This window comes from Papilio xuthus, unplaced genomic scaffold (genome assembly GCF_000836235.2).
Source record: "Papilio xuthus unplaced genomic scaffold, Pxut_1.1 DF826949.1, whole genome shotgun sequence".
NCBI classification, from domain to species: domain Eukaryota; kingdom Metazoa; phylum Arthropoda; class Insecta; order Lepidoptera; family Papilionidae; genus Papilio; species Papilio xuthus.
In genome coordinates, this window is record NW_013531700.1 from 394,819 (window position 1) to 418,233 (window position 23,415).

General features: G+C 32.3%; 2 protein-coding genes across 2 annotated transcripts in view; one reads left to right on the forward strand and one right to left on the reverse strand.

Annotated features, from left to right (window-relative positions):
- The window catches only part of AST-A (allatostatin A), a 34,966-nt gene extending 11,817 nt beyond the window's left edge, over positions 1–23,149 (reverse strand). Inside the window, exon 1 of the mRNA XM_013316295.1 lies at positions 23,083–23,149. The gene's annotated coding sequence lies outside the window, so the exon portion shown is untranslated. The remainder of the gene's footprint in view (positions 1–23,082) is intronic.
- LOC106120568 (uncharacterized) lies at positions 12,193–14,648 on the forward strand. Its single transcript, XM_013315919.1, has 4 exons — positions 12,193–12,373; positions 13,459–13,508; positions 13,584–14,318; positions 14,404–14,648. Exons 3-4 carry the CDS (start codon positions 13,604–13,606, stop codon positions 14,646–14,648), a joined length of 960 nt encoding a protein of 319 aa, XP_013171373.1. The 5' UTR covers positions 12,193–12,373; positions 13,459–13,508; positions 13,584–13,603.
- Positions 23,150–23,415: the final 266 nt, after the last annotated feature.

A 23,415-nucleotide genomic window follows, 5' to 3' on the forward strand; every position in this document is an offset into this window, starting at 1 on the left:
CCTTAATCGAGTACAGTCGCGTCGTAAAGTAATAAGTGTCTATTAGCAGTAAAGTGAAGCGATCAAACTCAACTCATTCGTGTGAACAGGAACTCTTGACCGTTTTATGTGTCCTCACCTTTATGTCTATCTTTTAACACGTAATTCCACACACAGAATTCATTAATGGATAACAAACTGTCGCTTATATTCAAAGATACATACTAAAGCAACATTAACGGTCTCCTTTACTGCACATTTAACTCTGAGTGCGACAGTGTTCGATAATAAAGTGAAGGGCGTATTTTAATTTAAATACTTCGCATTAATTCGAGAACTTCAAACTCTTATTTTTAACGCTAAATATCTTGCACTAACGAGTTCCCGGCATTAACAATATGAAGAGTTTGCATACGAAAATCATTAAGTTACGAGAAAATGTAGAAAAAAAGGCAGTAAATGAGTCAAACATTGCATCACAAAAGGTTCTATATTTAACAGGGAACGGACTACAAAGAATGTGCGGAAAAAATAAAACTTTTCGCTTTTCTGTCTGTTTTCTACATTTTTGTTTATATTTCTATATGTAGTTGTACGGCTTGTATTTTTTTGTAACATATTACCCCAAAAAATATAGTTAGGAACTGTTTATTTTAACACATGTTCAACTCTTTGTACGCCAGTGAAAGATATTTTGGGCTTTTGGTATAAGCATTTTATTATTTACTAGCGGACCCGACAGACATTGTCCTGTCTACACGTCTTTAATTTGAATAAATTAATATGAAGTTAATATTTGATGAAAATTGTGAATCTAAACCATTCCCAGATCCCCTTGAACACACACAAAAAATTTCATCAAAATCGGTCCAGTCGTTTGAGAGAAGTTCAGTGACATACACACTCACAGAACAATTATATATATGAAGATTAGCTAGCCTACGTATCATTATGTTTTCAATGGCCATGATTTGTCAAAACTCCGGTAGTTATTGTCACGGTATAAAAAGGTTGACGTATAATCTAAAAGGCATTTAAATATTATTATTTTTTTAGTAAGGTCACTAAAATCCAAATTAATCTGTGGAGTTTTTAAGTTTTAGCTTGAATTGCGATTGCGTAAATGCTCGTAAACGTTACTTCAATTTTTAAATTAAACTTCAAAGTCTAAATAATTAAAATCTATCCTTATTTAAGAAACATAAATAGAAAAAGAAAACATCCTTGTCACGTCATCCTCGAGTGCTCTAAGAGTCTTACTGTAGCCCTCTATATCATTAGCAATCCATCAAACTCAATAATAAGGAAAATTCTTTTACAATAAAGAGAGTGTCTGTTTGTCCATTCATTCAGTTGTAATGAATGGTGCTTTGACTTTTTTTTGACCTCGTAAATATTTTCATGAAAATTGTGTACATCATTTTGGAAGAAATTATAAAGAAGTTCACGTAATGACATTTGTAATCTACAATGCCGTTATTTTACTGTTGTCTCAGTTTTTACAAAGCTAAAGAAAGAGATGACATGTCCAAACAGGAAATCACAGTAAGGTTTCGAGTTTCAGTAAAAGGTCGACAATTAAATGAATATTATAGTTGTATTTATGAAATAATAAGCTGGTGGATGACTAGATTTCGTCCACGACACCGTCAGCGAGGTTTTAAAAGTAATAATTTTTAGTAGCCCATGTGTTCTTTTAGACTATGTTCTATATCCATGTCAAATTACAGCAAGATCTACGCAACCGTTCTGCATCCATCTAAATATTCGTATTTATATTAGTCATATTTATAATTTGGAAGATGGCATTAGAAACAGGATGTTAAAAAAAGCTGTAGTAGGTCGTAATAGATCGTAATGTGTCGTACTAAATATGACCAAGAAAATCTATATGTAATTAACAGATAGTTTAACTTATATCCCTCCATAGATTGTATTTAGGTGAAGTTTTTATTTTCAAATCTAGCCTCTGGTAATTCTAGAAAATATTTTATTAGCAAATTAATTTTGTTATATTATATTATTTATCTAAGAATATTGTTATATTGTATGTTATATTCATCAAAGCGAATCGATTTATCGTAGCCCGTGACGTAAGCAAACCCATTAGCATACAAATGACCGTGTCTTAGTCGACACTCCTCACTCAATTGAGATTGACTTCACACGTATATATTCCAAATAAAAAGACCGTTAAAATATATATGAAAACGAAGAAAAAGAATTGACTTTCTAAGGGTGAGAATTGGTGAACGATTTACCTTTGAAGTACATTGAAGAATTAAAAAGAAACTTATTTTGACGTAATAATGCTGGGATACATTAAACTGAAAATAGACTTTTTTTAAAAGATAATGTTTATTTAAATCTACACATTTAATAAAAATAATGTGTCTGTATATAATAAAAAAAAATAAAACTGTCTGTCGGTCTGCAAGTGCGCGTCTGTTTTGGGTATAATCCGAAACATTTGAACCGATTTCGATGGTAATTTTAATGGGTCCGTTGGCATGTTAGGTTTGGTTAGCGTATTTAAATATGTAATTAAACGTCACTAATCATAAAACTTTCGTGGTTAAACTAAAATAAAATATAGAAGTTATTAAATATAAAATGTCCAGTGCACAAGGGAAATCAACATTTATACGACGAACCCTTTTTAAAAACTTTTTCGCTTACTTTACGAGGATTAATCTTCATATTAGATGATTCAAAAATTACCTGCCAGTTTCGGTGATATCATAAAAAAATTATAAAAAACGTTTTTAAAAGATTCGGCTTCGCTTACAAGTACGTAGCGAAGGAAACATCGGACACAAATTTTTCATAGAAACACGTAAGCCTGCTGAATTTCAATTGGTAGCATTGTTCCACAGCAGAGGGCGCTTTGAAACTGAACTCAAGTGGCGACCTCTACAATTTTGACGTCGTTTGTCGCTATTGTTTTGAAAACCACTGTACGTGATAGGAAAACATAACTAAACATTTCTAGATTTTTCTTTTATAATTATTTATCCTTTATTAGTGTACGACGATATTAACTCGGTTCTAAGATTATTTATATACTACAAGCTTTTATTTACCAGTCCAAAAGTTTGGAATCAAGTCTTACAAATTTAATTTAAACCACTTCCTAGTTACTCATTGGTCTTAAAATTTTTCATAAATATTTAAATCGCGTGGCAATTTAGTTTCATGATGGCATGGTGCTGGTGATTTGGTGATGAAGCTGGAAGATGTCTAGTGGAACTTCATAATGAAACGACACATCATCGAGTCTGGGCTCTTTTGAATTGTCTTCGATGTTTTTTTTTAATTTATTGTATTACTATATAATGTGATTCCGTTTATTTCTTTTAACTTGTGTGTGAAGATATTCATTAAAAGATAAGTGAAAAACGGTGGCTACGGGTACACAATTTTATTAGCATTAAAATACATCATAAACGGCCATAAAGCTTATTACAAGAGCCTTATACAAACTAATTTAGTTAATTCTGGCTCACATACAGGGTTAGCATTAAAATTTCGTAACCCTAACTTATAAATATTTATAAATAATGTATGTAACCTTCCGATTTATTAAAGTCAAACATAATGTAAGGGTTTCCTCATAAAAATAAATTAACTTAAGACTAGCGTATAATAAATAAGGTTAAAAGCCTAACCATACACCCTAAGGGTGCTTCACTAATCTTGTTGCAACCACAATGCTCTTAGATAGAGATTTATGTAGGTTATTCTAGTTCTAAGTAGGAAGGTTTCATTGTCTTCCTTAATAAATTTTACAAAACTGGGTCTTTTTTTAATTTTTATTTTCTTTATCTTCATTTGTTTTTCTTATTTTTTATTTATTTTTACGATGAATTTTAATATATAAAGGTCAAAATAAAACTTAAACACGCCTAATCTAGTCTAATCTTATAGACAAGTTTTTTATTGATGACGGATTGAGGTAATTCATATTTTTTTTGTTAGTTTAAATACGATACTTATTTTTTTAAATATTGATTTCTTTTTAAATTAAAGCGATAGTAAAAATATACAATTTCATAGTTTTATGTATAAACCAGCTGTTTTATACATAAATGAAAAAGTTTATAGCAACATTTGATTATAAAGGTTTGGTTTACGAGATATTTTACTACCTTAATGGGTTTCAAGTTAAAAGAGCAATGTAAAAGTGATTTTAATTAATACTTGAACAAGACGCTCGTTATCCGACACCTCTATTAAAACTCAAAGATATTTTTCAACGAGTTCTGCTGAATCTGCTAACTCTAGGATCAGATACCGATAGCGTTGAAAAAATTTAACTTAGTCTCAATAAAATGGTGAAATGTGTCCTGACGTATTCTTCAATATTCGCTTATATTTCATAGTTTCAACACATAAATAGAAGAAATTAATAATTATGTGGTTACGTCACCAAAGTTGGTGTAGTGTTTTTGTGAACGAGTAGTAGTTATAGACAAGTGTACTAGTGACTGTCTCTCTCTCTGTAATCTCTCTCTCTCTCAGTTTACTTATCGAAGTGTTTAAAAATAAATAATATGTTTTGTCAAAAAATAACAAGATAGAGCACGTACGCTGTCCGAATTTAAAAGGTACAAAACAAATTTATGGTGATTTTTGTTGAAAAATGTGTCCCAGATAAAATTCAGTTGTGTAAAAGGGTTCGATAAAGCGCGCGTTGTAAAATGAAATATGACCGACGTGGCATCGAAATGTCTATGACATTTTTAGAAATTTTTTTTATATTTATTGACCTTCAATATACTCTACAATTTTCAAACAAGAACATCTTTCTACTGAATCAAACTTCCTCAACCATAGTCACTTATTTAGAGCATATAAATTCGAAGCCTCTTTAAATCTATACTTTAGATGTAAATATAGGATTTGAAAGATTATTTTTCTGTTCATATTTTAGATTTTCTTTTACGTGCTTTGTGTGTAAAATTGGTATAAAGTACGCTTTGTGAACGTTCCGTTTACCTGCGTTGCTTTGTAGAGTTTAAAAATAATCCAACGCTTATATGTTGAGTTATTTCTATGCATTATATTGTACGGAAGTTATGGTAAAACTAGAACTTCGATTTCCATATTAACTGTGACTAAAACTATCTTAAAATTACGAAACATAGAAACATTTTTTTGGTTTAAAAAGACATACGTGGGTTTTATAAATATTACGTTTTCTTTATTTTTAGTAACATTTTATTTGTGAGGATTACTAAACTGTTCTCCGCATCTTAAAAATATCTCGAACCACAATTTGTTTAACACGATACTGTATTCGCAATAAACTTAACAACGCTTCAAATTTTATACGTAAAATAAAATTTGAATTTAAATAAAAAATGGAATGTGCAAATACAAGATAAGGTAAATGGTTACTTAGTCTAATTACCTATGATATATCAACACGTAACCGCTTACAGAGGTCACTCACATACGGCCGGTGTTTGATTAACATAAACAAATGATGACAATTTCTCAAAGTCATATCAAGTATTTATGAAGTAACTAGCTGTCGCCTGCGATTTCGTCCGCGCGGAATTAAAAAAAATAATTAGTCTATGTGTTCGTTCAGACTATGTTCTATATGTGTGTAAAATTTCATCGAAATCCGTTCAGCCGTTCTGGAGATACCTTCAAACAAACATCCATCCATCTAAACACATTCGCATTTATAATATTAGTAAGAGTACTTGGATTTGTCTGTTTATAGCTGTCATTTTAATGAACATTATTGTAGCAAGAATGATAACTTAGTACTTTGCTCAATAAAATAACAGAATAGTATGAAAAATGTTTTGACACACAGTCGGACGGACAACAAAGTGATTCTAAAAGGGTTCCGCTTTCTTCCTTTCGAGATATGGAACCATAAAAATGGTTAATTTACATACAACTAAGTTGTCTACTGTTATAAATTGCTGCGTCAAACGAATTAAAAACATGTTAATTTTTTTTTGCTATTTATAGATATTTGTGACAAATATAGCTTAATACAAAAAAGGTTCAAATTAACCAAAGAAATATTGCTTTTGCAAACAGACATACTATAACTTATATAATAATTACCCTACACGTAGTAATATAAATAATTTTTGTCCGTCCCCGAGCGACGCTGTCTCGTTATTTCGTTACGCTCTACACAAAACGCATTCTTTGTGCCACTGATGTTTCCACGAACATAAATTCTTGTTTTTATTTTGAGTTTATCAGTAAGAATGACAATATTTTTTCTTTTTAATACTTCTGTAATATTTTGGTCATGTTTTTTTACTAGGGTTATGAAATTTTCGATTAGACCTGACACCTTTTTTTAGTGTATTTGGTTTTTAAACACAAGTTAAGAAATTAATTAATTTATTTATTCTATAACCAAGTATATGTTGTTGTATGTACTCGTTCTTTAAATAAGGTAATTTAATTACTAAATAGTTAAATCAACTAATGAACATGGCCAGTAACGTCAAAGGAAAATTATTAAACGCGTAAATAAGAAACTTTCCTAATACAAGACCTTCTTATACTATTTTAAGAAGTTAAACTCCCAATAACTTAGAAGCTAAAATATCGTAAAAGTCCTAAATAAACAAGGATTTGGGAAAACCATTTACACTATGAAATCATTTCGTAGCTTTATCGCTTGGAGTTCAGCTGATGATTTATAGCATGTGGTAATTGTAAAAAGTATGGATGGATGGATGAATATTTGTCAGAAGGTATCTCCGGAACAGCTGCATTGATCTTGTTGAAATTTGGTGTAAGAACATAGTCTGGAAGACAACATAGGCTACTGATTTAGCTTTTTTAAATCATTCTCTATCTCCTTTTATTTTCCTTACAAAATCTAGCAACACTTTAAATTATAGTTATTTGTACCTAGTAATTGTGATGGTAGAGCTTTTCCCTGTTGTCCTTTCCTAATTTTCAGTTAAAATCGTATATGTACATTATTATATACACCACTATATTTTTTTAATATGGAATTATTTACTACATATTTTAATGTATAAAAATATATAATCCTATCAACTGGGAATTCATTGGAGATAAAAATCGTCGTATTTTAATAAACTACTTATGCAATTAAAATAATAGCCAAAACATATGGTAACGTTGCATGCGACTAAATAATGGAAAATGGAAAACCATTAACAAATTACAATTATACGTGTGAACACTCGCCGGGGAATGAAAACTTTCAGTGTTTACCATGTTGTATGGCGACGATAGATCGTTTAAAAATTCACTAATGAATAGGGGTGTGCGAATAATTCAAACATACGAATCATTTGTTTCGAATCGAATATTTAAATGTAATCTAAGAGCCAAATTAGTTAGTAAAAGATTTAATTTATTTTATCAACCTTTAAACCTCTGCTAACTTTAGATAAAATTAACAAACTTATAATTGTGCTTTATGTATTACACTATAGTGCGTAATTATCTGTTTTAAACCATAAATTTAAAAAAAATCTGACGAGAACACACACACACGTGCACACTAATTTACTAACTATGTATATTGTAATATAAAGGAGAGGCGTCGGTGTTTGTCACACAGTTCATACTATGACAAGCTCCAACGCTCAATATATCTGTACAATTGTAGTCATTTTCATAATAATAATAAATAAAAAAATCACGACAGAAAAAAGAGTTTGGGCCGCTGTAAACGGACAGGTTTAATCTGTCTTCGTTCTGCCGATGCCGGTAATGTCATCGCTAATTAATTTTGCATACTGCTAAAAGATTCGTACAGCGACCCTTATTCGTAATTGAACCTAAATATATTTTAAATACATATCGTACTTTGATTTGTAATCATCATCATCATCAATCTGCCCTTATCCCTATCGAGGGTCGGCACAGTATGTACTACTCCCCCATACATCTCTATCAGCCGTCATATCCGAGTCTACCCCCTTCTTACGCATATCCTCATAGTCATTCCATACTTTTTTTGGTCTTCCCCTACCCTTGTAGCCATCCACATTCAATCTCATTACTTTTTTGCTTATATCATCATTTGTAAACTGCGTAGTATTAAATATAGTACTACTATTGTGGTTTTAAAATAGTATTATATGTCTATGTTCCTTATAAATGTAACTTAAATAAACTCTTTGTTATATACAAAGGCTCGATAAAGCATGTAGGAGTAAAGGTTGCGGCGCACAGCAGCAACACACCGGGACATGTCAGACGCAACGTCGCCCGCTTTGTGTTCTGCTTACAATATAAACTAGCTTCGATTTTCCATTGAATACAAAATCAAAGGTAAATTTAATCCGTAAGGTTTAATGTGTTATTTTTAAGACACATTGGAGAGCTGAATTAAAAATATACATTTTAAATCTATTTTATATTTTTTTTGCAACTCAAGCCCGGAGTTGTAGGTAGAACATTGATTTTTTTTACTTTTATTTGGCGCGGTTCTGACACCTCTGTTTTGCCTCTTTTTCATTTGTACATCTTCACACATGGTTCCGGATGTTCTTAATACTTTCACTGTTTATTTAATAATAAAACTATATTCAAAGATAAGAGTGTAATCAATATTTCGAACAAGATACATCTATCTACATCTTACTAATATTATAAATGCAAATGTTTGAATGTTTGTTTGAAGATATCTCGAGAATGGCGGTATGGATCTCGCTGAAATTTGGCATAGTAGAACGTAGTCTGTAAGAACACATAGGTTTAATATTTTAAACCAAGACGTCCGAACTTTGCAAAAGAACAACAATCAGAGATGTCAAATACTTCACTAAAGAGACATGTAAACGATGTTTTCATTACGTTAATCACAACACAAGTCAATGTTCAATTTGACTGATTGATTGAATAAATACAATACGCGATGCGATGATTTGAATTGTTAATTACATCGCTAACAGATCGAACTCGTGTCCTCGTTGTTATCATTATATACGCTTGCTTTTGTTTCGACGTTTTCATTTCATTATTATATTTTTCTATTGAACTTTTAATATTCAATTTTAATTTGCATTTTTATCACATGATAATATCTGTTGGAATTAAAATGACAATGTATTTGACTCTATCAAGTTTATTTAAATTTTATAAAATCAAGAAACTTCAAAAAAGCTATCCGTCTTTCTATACAATCTTACTAATATTGCTAATGCCAATGTTTGGATGCATGGATGTTTGTAAGAAGTAATCTCCAGATAGGCACGGATCACGCTGAAATTTAGCAAAGATGTAAAACATAGTCTGGAAAAACACATAAGCTACTAATTAATTTTTTTTTTAATTCCGCGCGGACGGAATCGTGGGCGACATCAAGTTAAGTTATATACTTTAATAAATATGCATATAAAATAGTCCGTGTAATATATATTTTCGTAGGTTCCATTTTTACTACTGATAAGAGGATAAAATTTCTCGAGCTTATGTTTATTTTTATGTATGTGAGTTTGTATGTAAGTAAACATTGTTGCGGCCTATATCCTAAACGATTGAACCGATTTGGACCAATGGTCTCACTCGATTATGCTCCGAGAGTCATAGGATAAGCATTTATTATTATTATTTTTAAAAGTAAATTTATATTTTATTTAATTTATATTAATGTAAAATACATTTTATTAAGACTTGTTTATTTAAATAATGTTTCTTGAACTTTCTTATTTATCTTTGGATCATTGTTTCTCTTTGAACTTTATATTAATTAAAATCAAACTTAACGTTAAAACAAATTTGTATTATATTGTATACAAAAGCAATTGATTTTATTTTAATTTTATTTGTTTAATAATAATTAATATGTCTAACAAACAACTGAGTAATTGTTACTAAAATCAGTCCAACCTGGATAAGAGAGAGTCCAAGAGATCGCGATATTTTTCTCGATTTCATAAGTTTATCATCTGTATATTTAGTGTTAAGTCAACAATTCAATGTTTTTAGATTTTTTTCTTTTGACAATTTGTTTTCTTTTGTTCTTTATTTGATTTTTGAATTTGAATATAATTGAAATAAAACGACGTGTGGAAATAAATGAAAAGCGGCATTTTAACGCACCGCATATTTGGGATAAGGTGAGCCTTAAAATGGTCACAGTTGTTGAAAAATAATTAAAATGTAACCTCAAATTAACATCCATAATGAATATTTCAATTGCTAAAAGTTTTATTCGTAAAATTACCGCACGTTTTTAACAAGGTTTTTAATTATTTTGCATAATAATTTATTTGTAAAATTAATTGATTAATTAAATCAAGATTTTCCTGTTTAAATTTAAGCTTTGCGTAAGTAACTGTTCGCGCCTGAGGTGCGGGCAACACCACTACCGGTGCGAACCGACGTGCGGTGGCACGAAACGTCAACTGGAACTTCCGCTTTCGACCGTCGATGCATACGCGCAACGATCAATTTGTCTATTTGCAACTCTGTATTTATCGCTTATTAAACCATTACAACCAAATACTTGTGTTTGGCCTAAACAAATGGTCCATCGAGCCTCAAGAATCAACAAAAATACAGTCCGCTAATTCAATACGTTTGGAGCGAACGGAGTGCAGCAAATTATCGCGACATCGGTTCAACGGTCGTCGGAATCAAACATCGAACATCAAGACAAAGGAAGTACTGTGTGGACAAGGGAAGATAAAGTGAGTTCGTTCCATATTTTCCCTTCTAAATCCTCTTCAATTGGCTTCCTATTGTATTAATATAATTGTTCAATTTCACGCTTACGCATTTACGAGCGACTAATTACCAAATAGTGAAGTACCCACATTATATTTTTTTTTCTTCGTCGTATAACTTATCGATTATTTTTTCCTTTTAATTTAATAATGGCCCAACTAGATGTTTTAATCCGAAAACGTAGTGGCATGAAAGCCAAGCTTACAAATTTTTCTAATTATATTAGCTCAATTAGCGCTTCTGGCATAATTTCCGAACTTCAACATGAATTGCAATGTCGACTAAATAAATACGAGGCCTTATACGATCAATTCGATGAATTACAGGTGGAGATTGAGGTGTGTTCCGACAAGCCAGAGGACGAATATGAGGAACGTTCAAAATTCGAAGAGCGTTATTACGCGCTGATGGCGCAAGCGCGCAGTCTGTTGTGCCGTGAAGGTGCAACGGATGATGGCCGCTCTGTTGCAGGCTCGATATGCAATCAAGCAGGTGACTCATTACAACGCAATTTTATTCGCTTACCCAAAATTGATTTACCTCGCTTTCATGGTAGTTATCAGTGCTGGCTTGAGTATAGGGACACATTTTTATCATTAATTCATAGTAGTGCTTCTATCGATAATATAAGCAAGTTCCACTATCTGCGCGCCTCGCTCTCGGGTGCGGCGCTCGACATTATTTCAAATATAGATTTTAAAGGCGACAATTATTTAATGGCGTGGCAGTTGCTATGTGATCGATATGACAATAGTCGTCAATTAGTGCATAATCACGTACAGGCATTGTTCAATGTTGAACAGGTTTTTAAAGAATCGAGTCTTTGTTTACGTCGTTTGCTTGATACAATTAACAAAAATATTCGAGCCTTAAAAACATTGAACGAGCCGACGCAACATTGGGATACGCTTGTAGTTTACATCATGTCAAATAAATTAGACGACGTAACCGGTAGACATTGGGAAGAATATCGTAATGGCTTATCGAAACCACCATCTTTGCAACAATTTTGCGAATTTATTAGTAACAAAGCTGATTTATTGGAAACTATAGAAAATAAACAAAGTACAAATATAAATAAAACAATTTCAAAAAATAACAGTTATATAGTCGCATCAAACATAAATAATAGTCGTTCCTTTGCACAGTCAAAAAATAACAAAATGAAATCTTATAATTTGTCATGTCCTTTATGTTCAAAAAATCATCTTTTATTTACATGCGAACATTTTCGTAGTTTAACCGTTGAGGAACGATTAAAAAAGGCAAAGGAATTAAAAATATGTTTTAATTGTTTACGTCCCGGGCACGGTACTAAGCGATGTCGATTAACGCATTGTAAGTATTGCAATAGTAAACATAATACTCTTTTGCACACTGAAGAGTCTAAGCCTACTTCATTTCAAGACCCGATGCCTAGTAGTTCTAGTGTCGCATTGCCTATTCACCAATCTTCATCATCCATTGCTTGCGCTAATCAAAATAATAAAATTATCAAAATATTAAAATTGCTTTGTCGAGTAATACTTCCATACAACCTACTACTTCTTCGCATGTTTTACTGTCCACAGCTATGGTGAAAGTGATTGACGACAACGGCAACAGCATGGACGCACGGCTTCTACTCGATAACGGCAGTACAGCTAACTTTATAACGCAGTCGCTTTGCAGTAAGCTAAAATTACCTACACGTTCCGTAAGTTCTGAAATTAATGGCATTAATAATCAATCGTTAACTAGTACCCAAGTTTGCAACCTAACAATCCAGTCCCAGTGTTGTAGGTATAGAACGAATATAGATTGTTATATATTACCGGAGATAACTAAAATACTTCCTTCTACTTTAATAGACGTCAGTCAACTTTCGATGCCCGCAGATCTACATCTAGCTGACCCTACGTTTAACATACCGTCAGTAGTCGATATTCTCGTCGGAGCTGAAGTTTTCTGGGATGTTATATGCAATAAATCAATTAACCTAGGGAAACACAAGCCTAAGTTAGTCAAATCAAAATTAGGTTGGATTGTTACAGGCCAACTACCGATACAGTCAACATCAAATTTTACGCATTCTTGTAACTTGTCTATAAGAAATCTGGACAACAATTTGAAAGGGTTTTGCCATCTTCCGAATCCACTTGCCATTACAACGCATCACAACTATTAAATCCAGCTGGATTGAATTGCGAGTCAGGTTTTCGATCTTTAATAAATAAATTTTCTAACTTTAATCGTCTTATAAGAGTAATGTCATATGTGCAACGTTTTGTATATAATCTTAAAACAAAATAACAAACAAACCGGTTTACCTACTAAGGATGAATTAGATCAAGCCTTAAAAAGCGTAATGCAGAACGCTCAAATTGATATGTTTCCCGACGAATACGTTTTGTTAAAAAAGGGTAAATCGTTACCTCGTAAGAATAGACTTTCGTCTTTGAGTCCGTTCATAGACGGCGACGGTATCATACGTGTAGGCGGAAGGCTTGAAAACTCATCTTACGAATATAATATAAAACATCCTATTTTGCTGTGTAGTAAACATCACGTTACTAAAATGTTATTTCAGAAATATCACATAGATTTATTGCACGCAGGACCTCAACTGCTCTTAGCAAATATACGTCAATTATATTGGCCCTTAGGGGGCAGAAATCTTTCTAGAATAATCGTAAGAAATTGCTTAAGATGTTTCAGGTATAAAAATACAACTATACAGCCTGTCATGGGACAATTACCAATTTCTCGTACCAACTTAGAATTTCCATTTTTACATTGCAGTGTCGACTATGCCGGACCTATACTGATAGCTGACCGGAAAGGACGAGGGTGTAAGCTTATAAAATCGTATGTGTGTATTTTTGTTTGCCTTGCAGTTAAGGCTGTGCATATTGAGCTTGTTACAGATCTGTCTAAGGAAGGCTACATGTCAGCCTTGCACCGTTTCGTGGCTCGTCGGGGCAAACCTCAGTCCATCCTATCAGACAATGCAACGAACTTTGTCGGAGTTTCCAACGAGTTGGAACAATTTTTGCAGACTTCAAACCTCCCTTCGGAGGTCGCTCAGCAGGGTATTAAATTTTCCTTTGCCCCTCCATATTCTCCACATTTCAACGGCATTGCTGAAGCAGCGGTTCGTTCGACAAAATATCATCTTAGGCGCTTGATGCAAATGACTCACTTTACATATGAGGAACTTACCACTTGTCTAACTCAAATTGAAGCCGTTTTGAATTCCCGTCCACTCACCCCTCTCTCATCTGATCCCACTGACCTATCTGCTCTTACTCCTTCCCATTTCTTAATCGGACGATCTCTTTTATCTGTACCTTATCCACAGGTGACAAATATGAAGGTCGAGCAATTGCAACGTTACGAAAGAATCAATTATATGAAGCAACACTTTTGGAAGCGATTTTCCAAAGAATACGTCTCTTTACTTCAAACTAAGACTAAATGGTTCCATTCAACAGGAAATCTATCTGTGGGGACTCTTGTACTATTGAAGGAAGCAGGTCAACCTCCCCTACTGTGGCCATTGGGACGAGTCACCAAAATTTACCCTGGCGTTGATGGCGGTTCAAGAGTGGCAGAACTGAAGATGAAAGGGAGAACTGTTCTGCGAAGCTACAAAAACATCTGTCCGCTTCCCTTCGACTAGAATCTTCTTACCACTCTTACATCATGACTCTTGCCTTACAACCACTTTCGTCTGCTTATCCACAGCCATGGGCCCATCACTCTGCTTCTTTGAACAAAGATGTTCAACCCGGGGAGGATGTTCGCGCCTGAGGTGCGGGCAACACCACTACCGGTGCGAACCGACGTGCGGTGGCACGAAACGTCAACTTGGACTTCCGCTTTCGACCGCCGATGCATACGCGCAACGATCAATTTGTCTATTTGCAACTCTGTATTTATCGCTTATTAAACCATTACAACCAAATACTTGTGTTTGGCCTAAACAGTAACAAACAAGACAAAATATAAACTTATGTAAAAATGGCTAAACACTCACGTATATTCGTCCGGTGTCGGCACCGACTAGTTTCGAGCCCATCGAAGGGTGAGTGTTACTGGTATTATTTCGCGGAAGCGGCCCTCAGCTCACAGTTTTTAGCCGTTTTTTAAATAAGTTTATTATAATGTCTCACGAAAGTTTGAATAATTTAAAAGACAAAATATTATAAGACAGAAAAAATCAAGTAATAATTAGGCGAAAAATAATTAACTCAAAAAAAAAATCTTTGGACTATAGTTTTGCGACTATTGTGAAAATCTCTATATAAGTTTTAGTTTATCAAGAACATCAATTTATGGCAGATAATTGAAAGAAAATCACTTTAATTCTATTAGGAAGGTCTCCTTTAAAATGTAGAGTCTTAGATTAACAAGATTTAAAGCATAAGAAGGAAAGTTTGTGAACATATACACTTTAAAAGCTTCCGGGACTCTCGATATAAGCAATATTAACATCATTAGTTATGATGTAAAGTTTATAAAAGGTAATAAATAATAGTTCATTTCCGTCCACTATAATAAATCTGTTCATTGCACCTTTATGACATGAAGAGGGATGTGATAAATTCTATTTGAACAACCTACAAACGTCACCACCGGAGGTAAGCCTCTATTTAATTGCATAAAGATTTTAGCTTTACCATGTGATATGTGTATGTACGTTGTCTGTACACTTTGGTATTAATACTACAGTCTGCATGCCCTTGCTTCGAATCCCTTTATTTACTAATGTGTTTTCCGATTTACATATGTACTTTTATCCGACGTTCTTACGTTGAAGGAAAACATCGTGATGCAACCTGCACATATCTGAGAGATTCAAAAGTATGTGTCAACATGCTTAGGCTAGCGTGGTTCGCTATGGCCTAGCCACCATTGACTTAGGGTAGGCTCCGGGCTCGTCAGTTGGGACGTATAGTGAACTGATAATAAATCTGTCTTGTTGCTGTTCTCAGAGCTATTTGGAATATCCCATACCATATTTTCTAATACTAAGGATCTCTTTCAGTAAGCATGAAAAGACTATTTATCTAAATCTATTGGTGTGTCTATGACGTACAAGAGATTATGTTTTACATAGAAATATGCTTGTAATATTACTATAACTATAAATGTTAAATCTCACTTAAGTAACACCCACACGTGCGATTAACTCAGAGTTTAAATTAACAGGTAACATTTTAATAAGGTTGTAGCCCGTGTCGGTGTCACGTGACGCGGTAAGTTAACCGCCCTCTGTGATTGATCGATATAAACAATGCTATATCAAACAGTATTCTGTATAGAAACATGGTCCTGTTTTTTTTTAAGTATGGGACAACATGTGTTTAAATAAATCTCATTGGAAACCTATAGTTACAACTCACGCCCGTATCCCAAAGTGGTAGGCAGACACCACAGACTTCTACTTGGGGGAGATCTGACGGCGCACTCTGTTCTATTAAATTCATATCTATCTATCATCTGTTATCTGTCGAACGCGACTCCTTCCGAGCAGTATTTAAAAAAAATAAGTAGCCTATGTGTCCGTCTAGGCTATGTTCAATATGTATGCCAAATTTAATCGAGATCCGTTTAGCCGTTCTAGAGATCAAACAAACATCCATCCACCTAAATAATATAAATATTAGTAAGATGAATACATTTAGGTCATAAATTGAAAAATATATTGCAATCTTGACTATAGAGATATAATATTTCACAGACAGAACTAAAGTGGAGCGTCTATAAATAATAAAGCAATGGTCAAAATGAACGTTGAATAATAGAGGTGCGCATTCCCAAAGGATTCTAACAGAATTAGAATATCCAGCAAATAGGCTTAGAAGATAGGAACTGTAAAGGCATCTTTATAGCGTCTCTTGTGAAATTCCTATAATACAAATACTAAAAGCATTGTGTGCAATCTATAGAACTGAAGACAAATATTGTTAAATATTTTAATAATAAGTATTCCAAAAGAATGTTTTACCGTGGATTTCTGAAACCTAAATCTATGTATAAAACATATATAACCCTGTTATTTTTGGACAAAACAGTGATAACAATGTTTTAAACATGGATTGTTGTGTCAGAAACTCACGGTTAGTCAGACAAAGATTTTAACACGGTGAGCTTCTGAACGGAACTATTCAAAAAATTGCCACAAGATTCTAGACAGTATAATTTTCTATGCCGAAAAATTAAAAAGTTTTGCCTAACAAAACTAAACGCAATACGTCGGACTGAATAATTTGTCGCAATATTTCTTTTATGACATACGATTTAAGATATTCATTTGAATTTGAAGTAATTGTCAAAAGATATTTTCACGTAAATAATTCTGTGGAATTTGTAATAATAAGTATTATATTCCTATGATTCGTGTAAATGTTACGGCTCAGTAACATAGCGGCTTTTCTAATAATTTCATATTATATTTATTATTTTACGTCAAGAGAGACGTAGAGATAAGTTTCACATATATAAGCAAGAAAGGGAGCGTCGGTGACTCAGGGGTCAAACACTTGACTTGCAATCTACAGGTCCTGGGTTCGAATCCCGCCATGTACCAATGTGTTTTTCGATTTTCGATTTACATACGTACATTTATCCCACGTTCTTACGGTGAAGGAAAACATCGTGATGCAACCTGCACACATCTGAGAAGAAATTCAAAGATACGTGTGAAGTCAACCAACCCGCACTTGGCCAGCGTGGTTGACTATGGCGTAATCACTCTTAACTTAGGGTAGGCTCCGAGCCCCTCGGTGGGAACGTATAGTGAGCTGATGATGATGAAGCAAGAAAGGCTCGCTTTTATTTAATTTTTTTTTGTCGTAAAATAACCAAATATCGTATGACGATACTATTGTAATTGTAAAAAATTTCTTGCTTGGCCACCAGATGTCACTTGTTATCTAGAGGTTCAGTCCACATTTGACATTTCATTCTATTATCCTACAAAATTGAATTGTTATTGCAGTTCATGTAATCTTAGAAGACACAATAGTACATGGATTTATCATTTCTAGGATTATACATTCGTCAAGGCAATATCACTTTGAAAATCTTACTAATATTATAAATGCGAATATTTGGATGTATGGATGAATGGATGTTTTTATAAGTTATCTCCAGAACGCATGCATGGATCTCGCTGAAATTTTGTATATATGTAAAACATAGTCTGGAAAAACACATAAGGTACTAAGTAAGTTTTTATTTAATTTCTTACGGACGAAGTCGCGGGCGACAGCTAGTATTTCATAAAATAGTTATAACTCACATGTTGATACTCGAGTATCGAATATATAATAAAATAGACGCATATAATAAAATATTCCAAGCATTGAAATTGGAAGTAGACAATATCTCTTTTCTTTTATGATATTATCTATCTTTCCAAATCTATTTATACGACCTTTGGGTATTATATATTTATTGTTTTATTGAACTAGTTGTCGCATATATACGCATAGAAGTATCACAAATATTACATATTTCATAATTTTTAACCCTTACGTTCATTTTGTATAGTATACCAAACATACAACTCTATAAAAATATACGATCACTATAAAATAATTATTAACTTAGTTTTATTAAACTTATTTTTGCTTAAGCGTATTTTATGATTTTCTTCAAAAAAGAATGTATGTTAAATACACATATTGCATAACAGTTATAGGCTTATAATAAATATAACCTACAATCGTTATCCGCGACTTTGTCCGCGCGGAATTTAAAAAAAAAATGTAATTGTGTTCTTCCAAACAATGTTCTATATGTATTTCAAATTTCATTGAGATCCGTTCAGTCGTTCTGGAGATATCTTCCAACATCCCTCTATTTGAACATTCGTATTTATAATATTAGTAAGATGTCATCCGGGGATTGTGTAGCTTCTCAACAGTGAAAGTATCTTTCAAATCAGTTTATGACTTTCAAAACCTATTTTATCCAAACTAATTAAGGTAAACTTTTATTATTTGTTATCATTAAAATATGTAATTCTGTTACAAAACAGAGATTATTTAAATGAGGATTTTGGTTTCAGAAACCCACGATTAAATGTATGATTTCTTCGCTTAATAAACATTGGTAAGTTCTCAATAAGATGTGTTAACTCTTCGGATTAAATATAAAGATGGTATTAAATTGCATTTCATTGAGAACAATAGAGTATGTAGGAGTCAGAGAGAGTCGTGATATCATTCCTTACTCAAACAGTACGTGCCTTATCTCTCTGAAATAACCCGCGCTCTGGCAAATGAGTTAATCTGTAATTGAAGTGCTCTTTATCTTAATTCATTGAAGTATTAATTATTATTTTATTTAATATCGGTAAAAATCTTACTAATATTATAAAGGTTAGATTGATGGATGTTTGTTTGAACGTATCTCGGAAACGGTTTATCGTATCCCGATGAAATTTAATATAGATGTAGATCATAGTTTGGAAGAATATATACAAATTATTAGGGTTTGTTTATCTGCGCGGACGGAGTAGAGGGCGACAGATAGTAATTATTGAAGAAAATTAAGGACTAAATTACTTTTACGACAAAGAACAAATCTACTAAGAAATTCAAACAACTTAAGTGAACTCTAATATAAGAACTCAAGACCTGCAGATTACAAGTGCTCAACACCTGAGCCACTGATGCTTTAAAACTTACTAAAGACATTATTTAGTTATGTTATGTTATTAAAAGTTTAAACACCTTTAAGTACAAGATAATGCTTTTAAAAGTTTTGAACAACTGAGCGGAATTAACAATAACATTATGCTGTAAACATCATTACATATATGGTAATTAAAGAAAAATAATTACTTATTTTTTACCATCCTAAATAACAGTTATTGCTAAAGATTATTGAAAAGTAGAAAAAAATCTAGTAATTAAAAAAACTAGTAACAATAGAATAGCTGGGAAATAGAGATAACATAGAACTTTCAAAAAGTAGTGAGCTTTCTAGAATATAAAAGTTAGGCTAGATTTAGTTCTTTAATAGCGTCTAATTATGAACGATTTACGAGAAAGTGCAGCCTTCGTTTTACCAGCAATTTGAAGTTTTCTTTTTTTTTATTCAACTCTTAATTGTAACAAAACAATTGAATTGAATATTTATTGTTCAAAGTATATAATGAATATTTTACAATTACTGAATGAAATAGCACTTAATAAAGTTATACTCATAGTTCACAAAGCGAAGCCATTCATTTAAACGATGATGTTTATATTTTACTATTATAACTTGCTTAATACATACTACAGGTTGCGTACGTTTCGTAGATTAGAAAGAAGACTGAATTCGAAAAGAAATTATGAGCCATTAGCTGTCGAATCCGACTCCGTCCGTGCGGAATTAAAGAAAAACTTAATTAGTAGTTAAGTAGTTAGTAGTAGTTATGTATGCTTCAATATGTTTCTACATCCATGCTAAACATCGTGATCCGTTGAACCGTTTTGCAGATATCTTATAACAAATATCTATCTATTCGCATTTATAATATTCATAAAATTTACTTACCTCGTTTTAAAAAATAAGAGAATAGTCCAGTTCTTAATCCCATTCAGATAATAATCGTGACACGTAGTCGAAATTCTGAATCGACTAAGATGCTACAATTTAATCTGTCTATCAACGCTAAGAAAGAATTTTAAGTACTTCAAATTATCTCGTGTCCCCATCGAAAGTTATTGAAGGCCGGAAATTGAGACCCTTACAATAATGAGGTACTACGAAATATAAATGTGTTCTGCAATATTTTAAAATGCTTAAATTATTCAACGTTATGAAAGGTAATAACTAATTTAAAATGCAGTTAAAATCGCAAATAGCCAGCTAATGTTATCAGTTAAGTCTATAACTTATTTTAACTTAATTGTCTTCAGTTACGAAGTTATTGATTATAAAATTTTACTGCTTATTTTACATTCCAAAGTGTATCTTTAAGGGTTTAAATTTTTATTACTATTTAAGCATCGTAAAAATCCTTTTTGTTTAAAAATTTGCTTTAAAGCTCATAGTGTTTCTTAAGATTGATTATATTAAGATTTTTTTAATATGAACAAGAAGAACTAGCAACATTTTGTGATTTTATATTTTCACATTTTTTACTGACCACTCATTAATAAATTAGAAGTATGCGAAGTTATATACGTAATGGTTTTCGTGGTTCCCTAAAGACTTAAATCTAGACTTCAGTTTTGTTTATTATACTACTGTTGATAATCTGGCTATAATTCATTTTCAAGTTAAAAATTTCTTAAATTTTTGATTAAAGAAGCTTTACGCATTTCTTCTCTACATTAACTGTTTCAAACATGTTCATTAGTTAGCGAAATTTCCTTTAAAACTGAGTCAAAGTTTTCGCTATTATAATAACAGAAGGTCCATTTCCTTGAAGTTTTATCTCTATTTTATAAATAATACTGGCCTTTAAATAAACAACTTTAATTTTCTTCATGCAAGCTTTTTCAACTGCAAACATTAATAAAATAACAAACAAAATAATAATTAAAAACATCTCTGTCACAACACAAGCATGAAATCGAAAATGTCAATTAAATTTAATTGCAATTTCGCTTAAAAACTATAACCAACGTTTACATTTTCTTCTTGTTATTTTATGCTTGGGAATAACTTTTAAAAGCGAATTTTTAGATGAGGAAAAATAAATGCAAGGACCAATGTATGGACAGTGACGTAATTTCAAAAGTCAAATATAACAGTGGTAGAGCCTGTAACAAAGTTTGCTGTGAGAATTGATTGGCTTGACTGGTGCAATACCACGACCAAAGAGGACAGGCGTGAAGTGGAAATATCCTTTATATTTGCTTTCCTCACGGTTTCCTTATTCGTCGGCTAAGGATAGGCCATATTTCTGCAAATGCAGATGTCTATGATAGAGGTCACTTTGCTATTTAGGCGAATTCAGGTGTACGCTTGCTCGTTTGCCACCTTATATAGTAAGAAAAATATTTTACTTTCTAATCCAGTTATTTTATTTAATTCCATTCAACAGATTCAACTGAGTAAATAGACAGAATTTAAATTCTAAGACTTTGATATGTGAAAAGCTTTTTGTTATTTTATTTACACAAGTTTTTTTTTCTATATACGCGATATCTTTTCTTGCAATTAAATCATACATTAAAAAGACTTTTATCAGTTGACTTTGAAACCAAATAAATGGACATTTTGTGACATAAATAAATTACTCTTATTATTAAAACCAATTATTTTAACTGTCAATTTCTTAATTTGCTTACGACTGGAGATGTCTCCAAAACTGATAGGATTTACTGTAATTAAGTTGAAACAATTTGATCACTAACCGAAATTACGTCTTTAAATAGTTTTTTAAATTCATAGTTAAAGCATTTTTTGCGTTATTTATTACTAATGTATTTTATATAATACTAAAATACTTTAAACAAACACGTTATCTGAAAGACTTTGTGCTATTGGTTTTGCATATAAATGATAATAGTTCAGCGTTCGATTCTCAGTTGAATTTTCTTACGATTTGTTATAAGTAGAAAGGATATATTTTAACGATGAAAATAATAAAATGAAACTGTATATTATGTTTATAACATCTATCTACATATATAAAAGAAAGTCGTGTTAGTTACACTATTTATATCTCAAGAACGGCTTTACCGATATGCCTGAAAATTGGTTAGGAGGCAGCTTAGAGCATGGAGACGGATATAGGATACTATTTATTCATTTTTTTTCGAATTTATGCCTTGAAGAGTTGATTTTTATTTAACTTACTAATATTATAAATGCAAATGTTTAGATGGCTGTGATGTGAATGGATGGATGGGTGGGCTACACTAATTAAGTTTTTTTATATATCCACGCGGACGGAGTCGCGGGCGACAGCTAGTTGTACATAAATGAACATGACTAACAAGACATAAAAGTAAAAAAATAATTACATGTTTTATTATCAATTACGTAATTTAATAATTGTTATAATTTCATATAACTGGCAGTCCGTTGAATACTACACGCAATATTGTAAACGCGTTTTATGATTTAAAAAAAACTTTGGCAATTTTGCAAACAGTGATGGCTGGAAACATTCCTAACGCGGTATCATTTTTATAATTAATAAACTAGCGCTTGACCACGAACCCATCTGATATTAAAACATATTTTTGATACTGCTCTTTATTAAGGCAAAATTCGTTATTTTTTTAATGAATTTATAAAACGTTGTATTTATTTCTAACATACTGAAGACTTTTTAGTAATAAGTTTCTTACGTTAAAAAGTTGCAAAAGTTTTAATGTCTCGAAATATTTTTCCATAAGCGTAATTACTTATTTCTTACTTGTTGAAGCTTGGATAAACTTTATATTATTATTTAAGTAAACTTACCTGTGTCGTAGACCAGTCACTGTACACTTAGTATAAACGTGGCATGCGGTGCACGCCGGCGATCGTACTGTGCGCCAGCAGGCTTCGCCGTCACTTATATAAGCACCTCCCATAGGCGTTGGGCGGGCGGCGGACTTGAACAACCGCCCAAGTAAGCGTAGGCGGAAGAGTGGTAACGTGAAGCTGAAAGACGATATGATTTTTTGTCACTGATTACTTTTATGATGACAATTCATTGGAGGCATTTCTAGGTTGATTACCATGAGTCATGACGGTATTAAGGTACGCAGAGTGACTATTTTGGGGTAGACAGAGATTAAAATGTTTGCTACT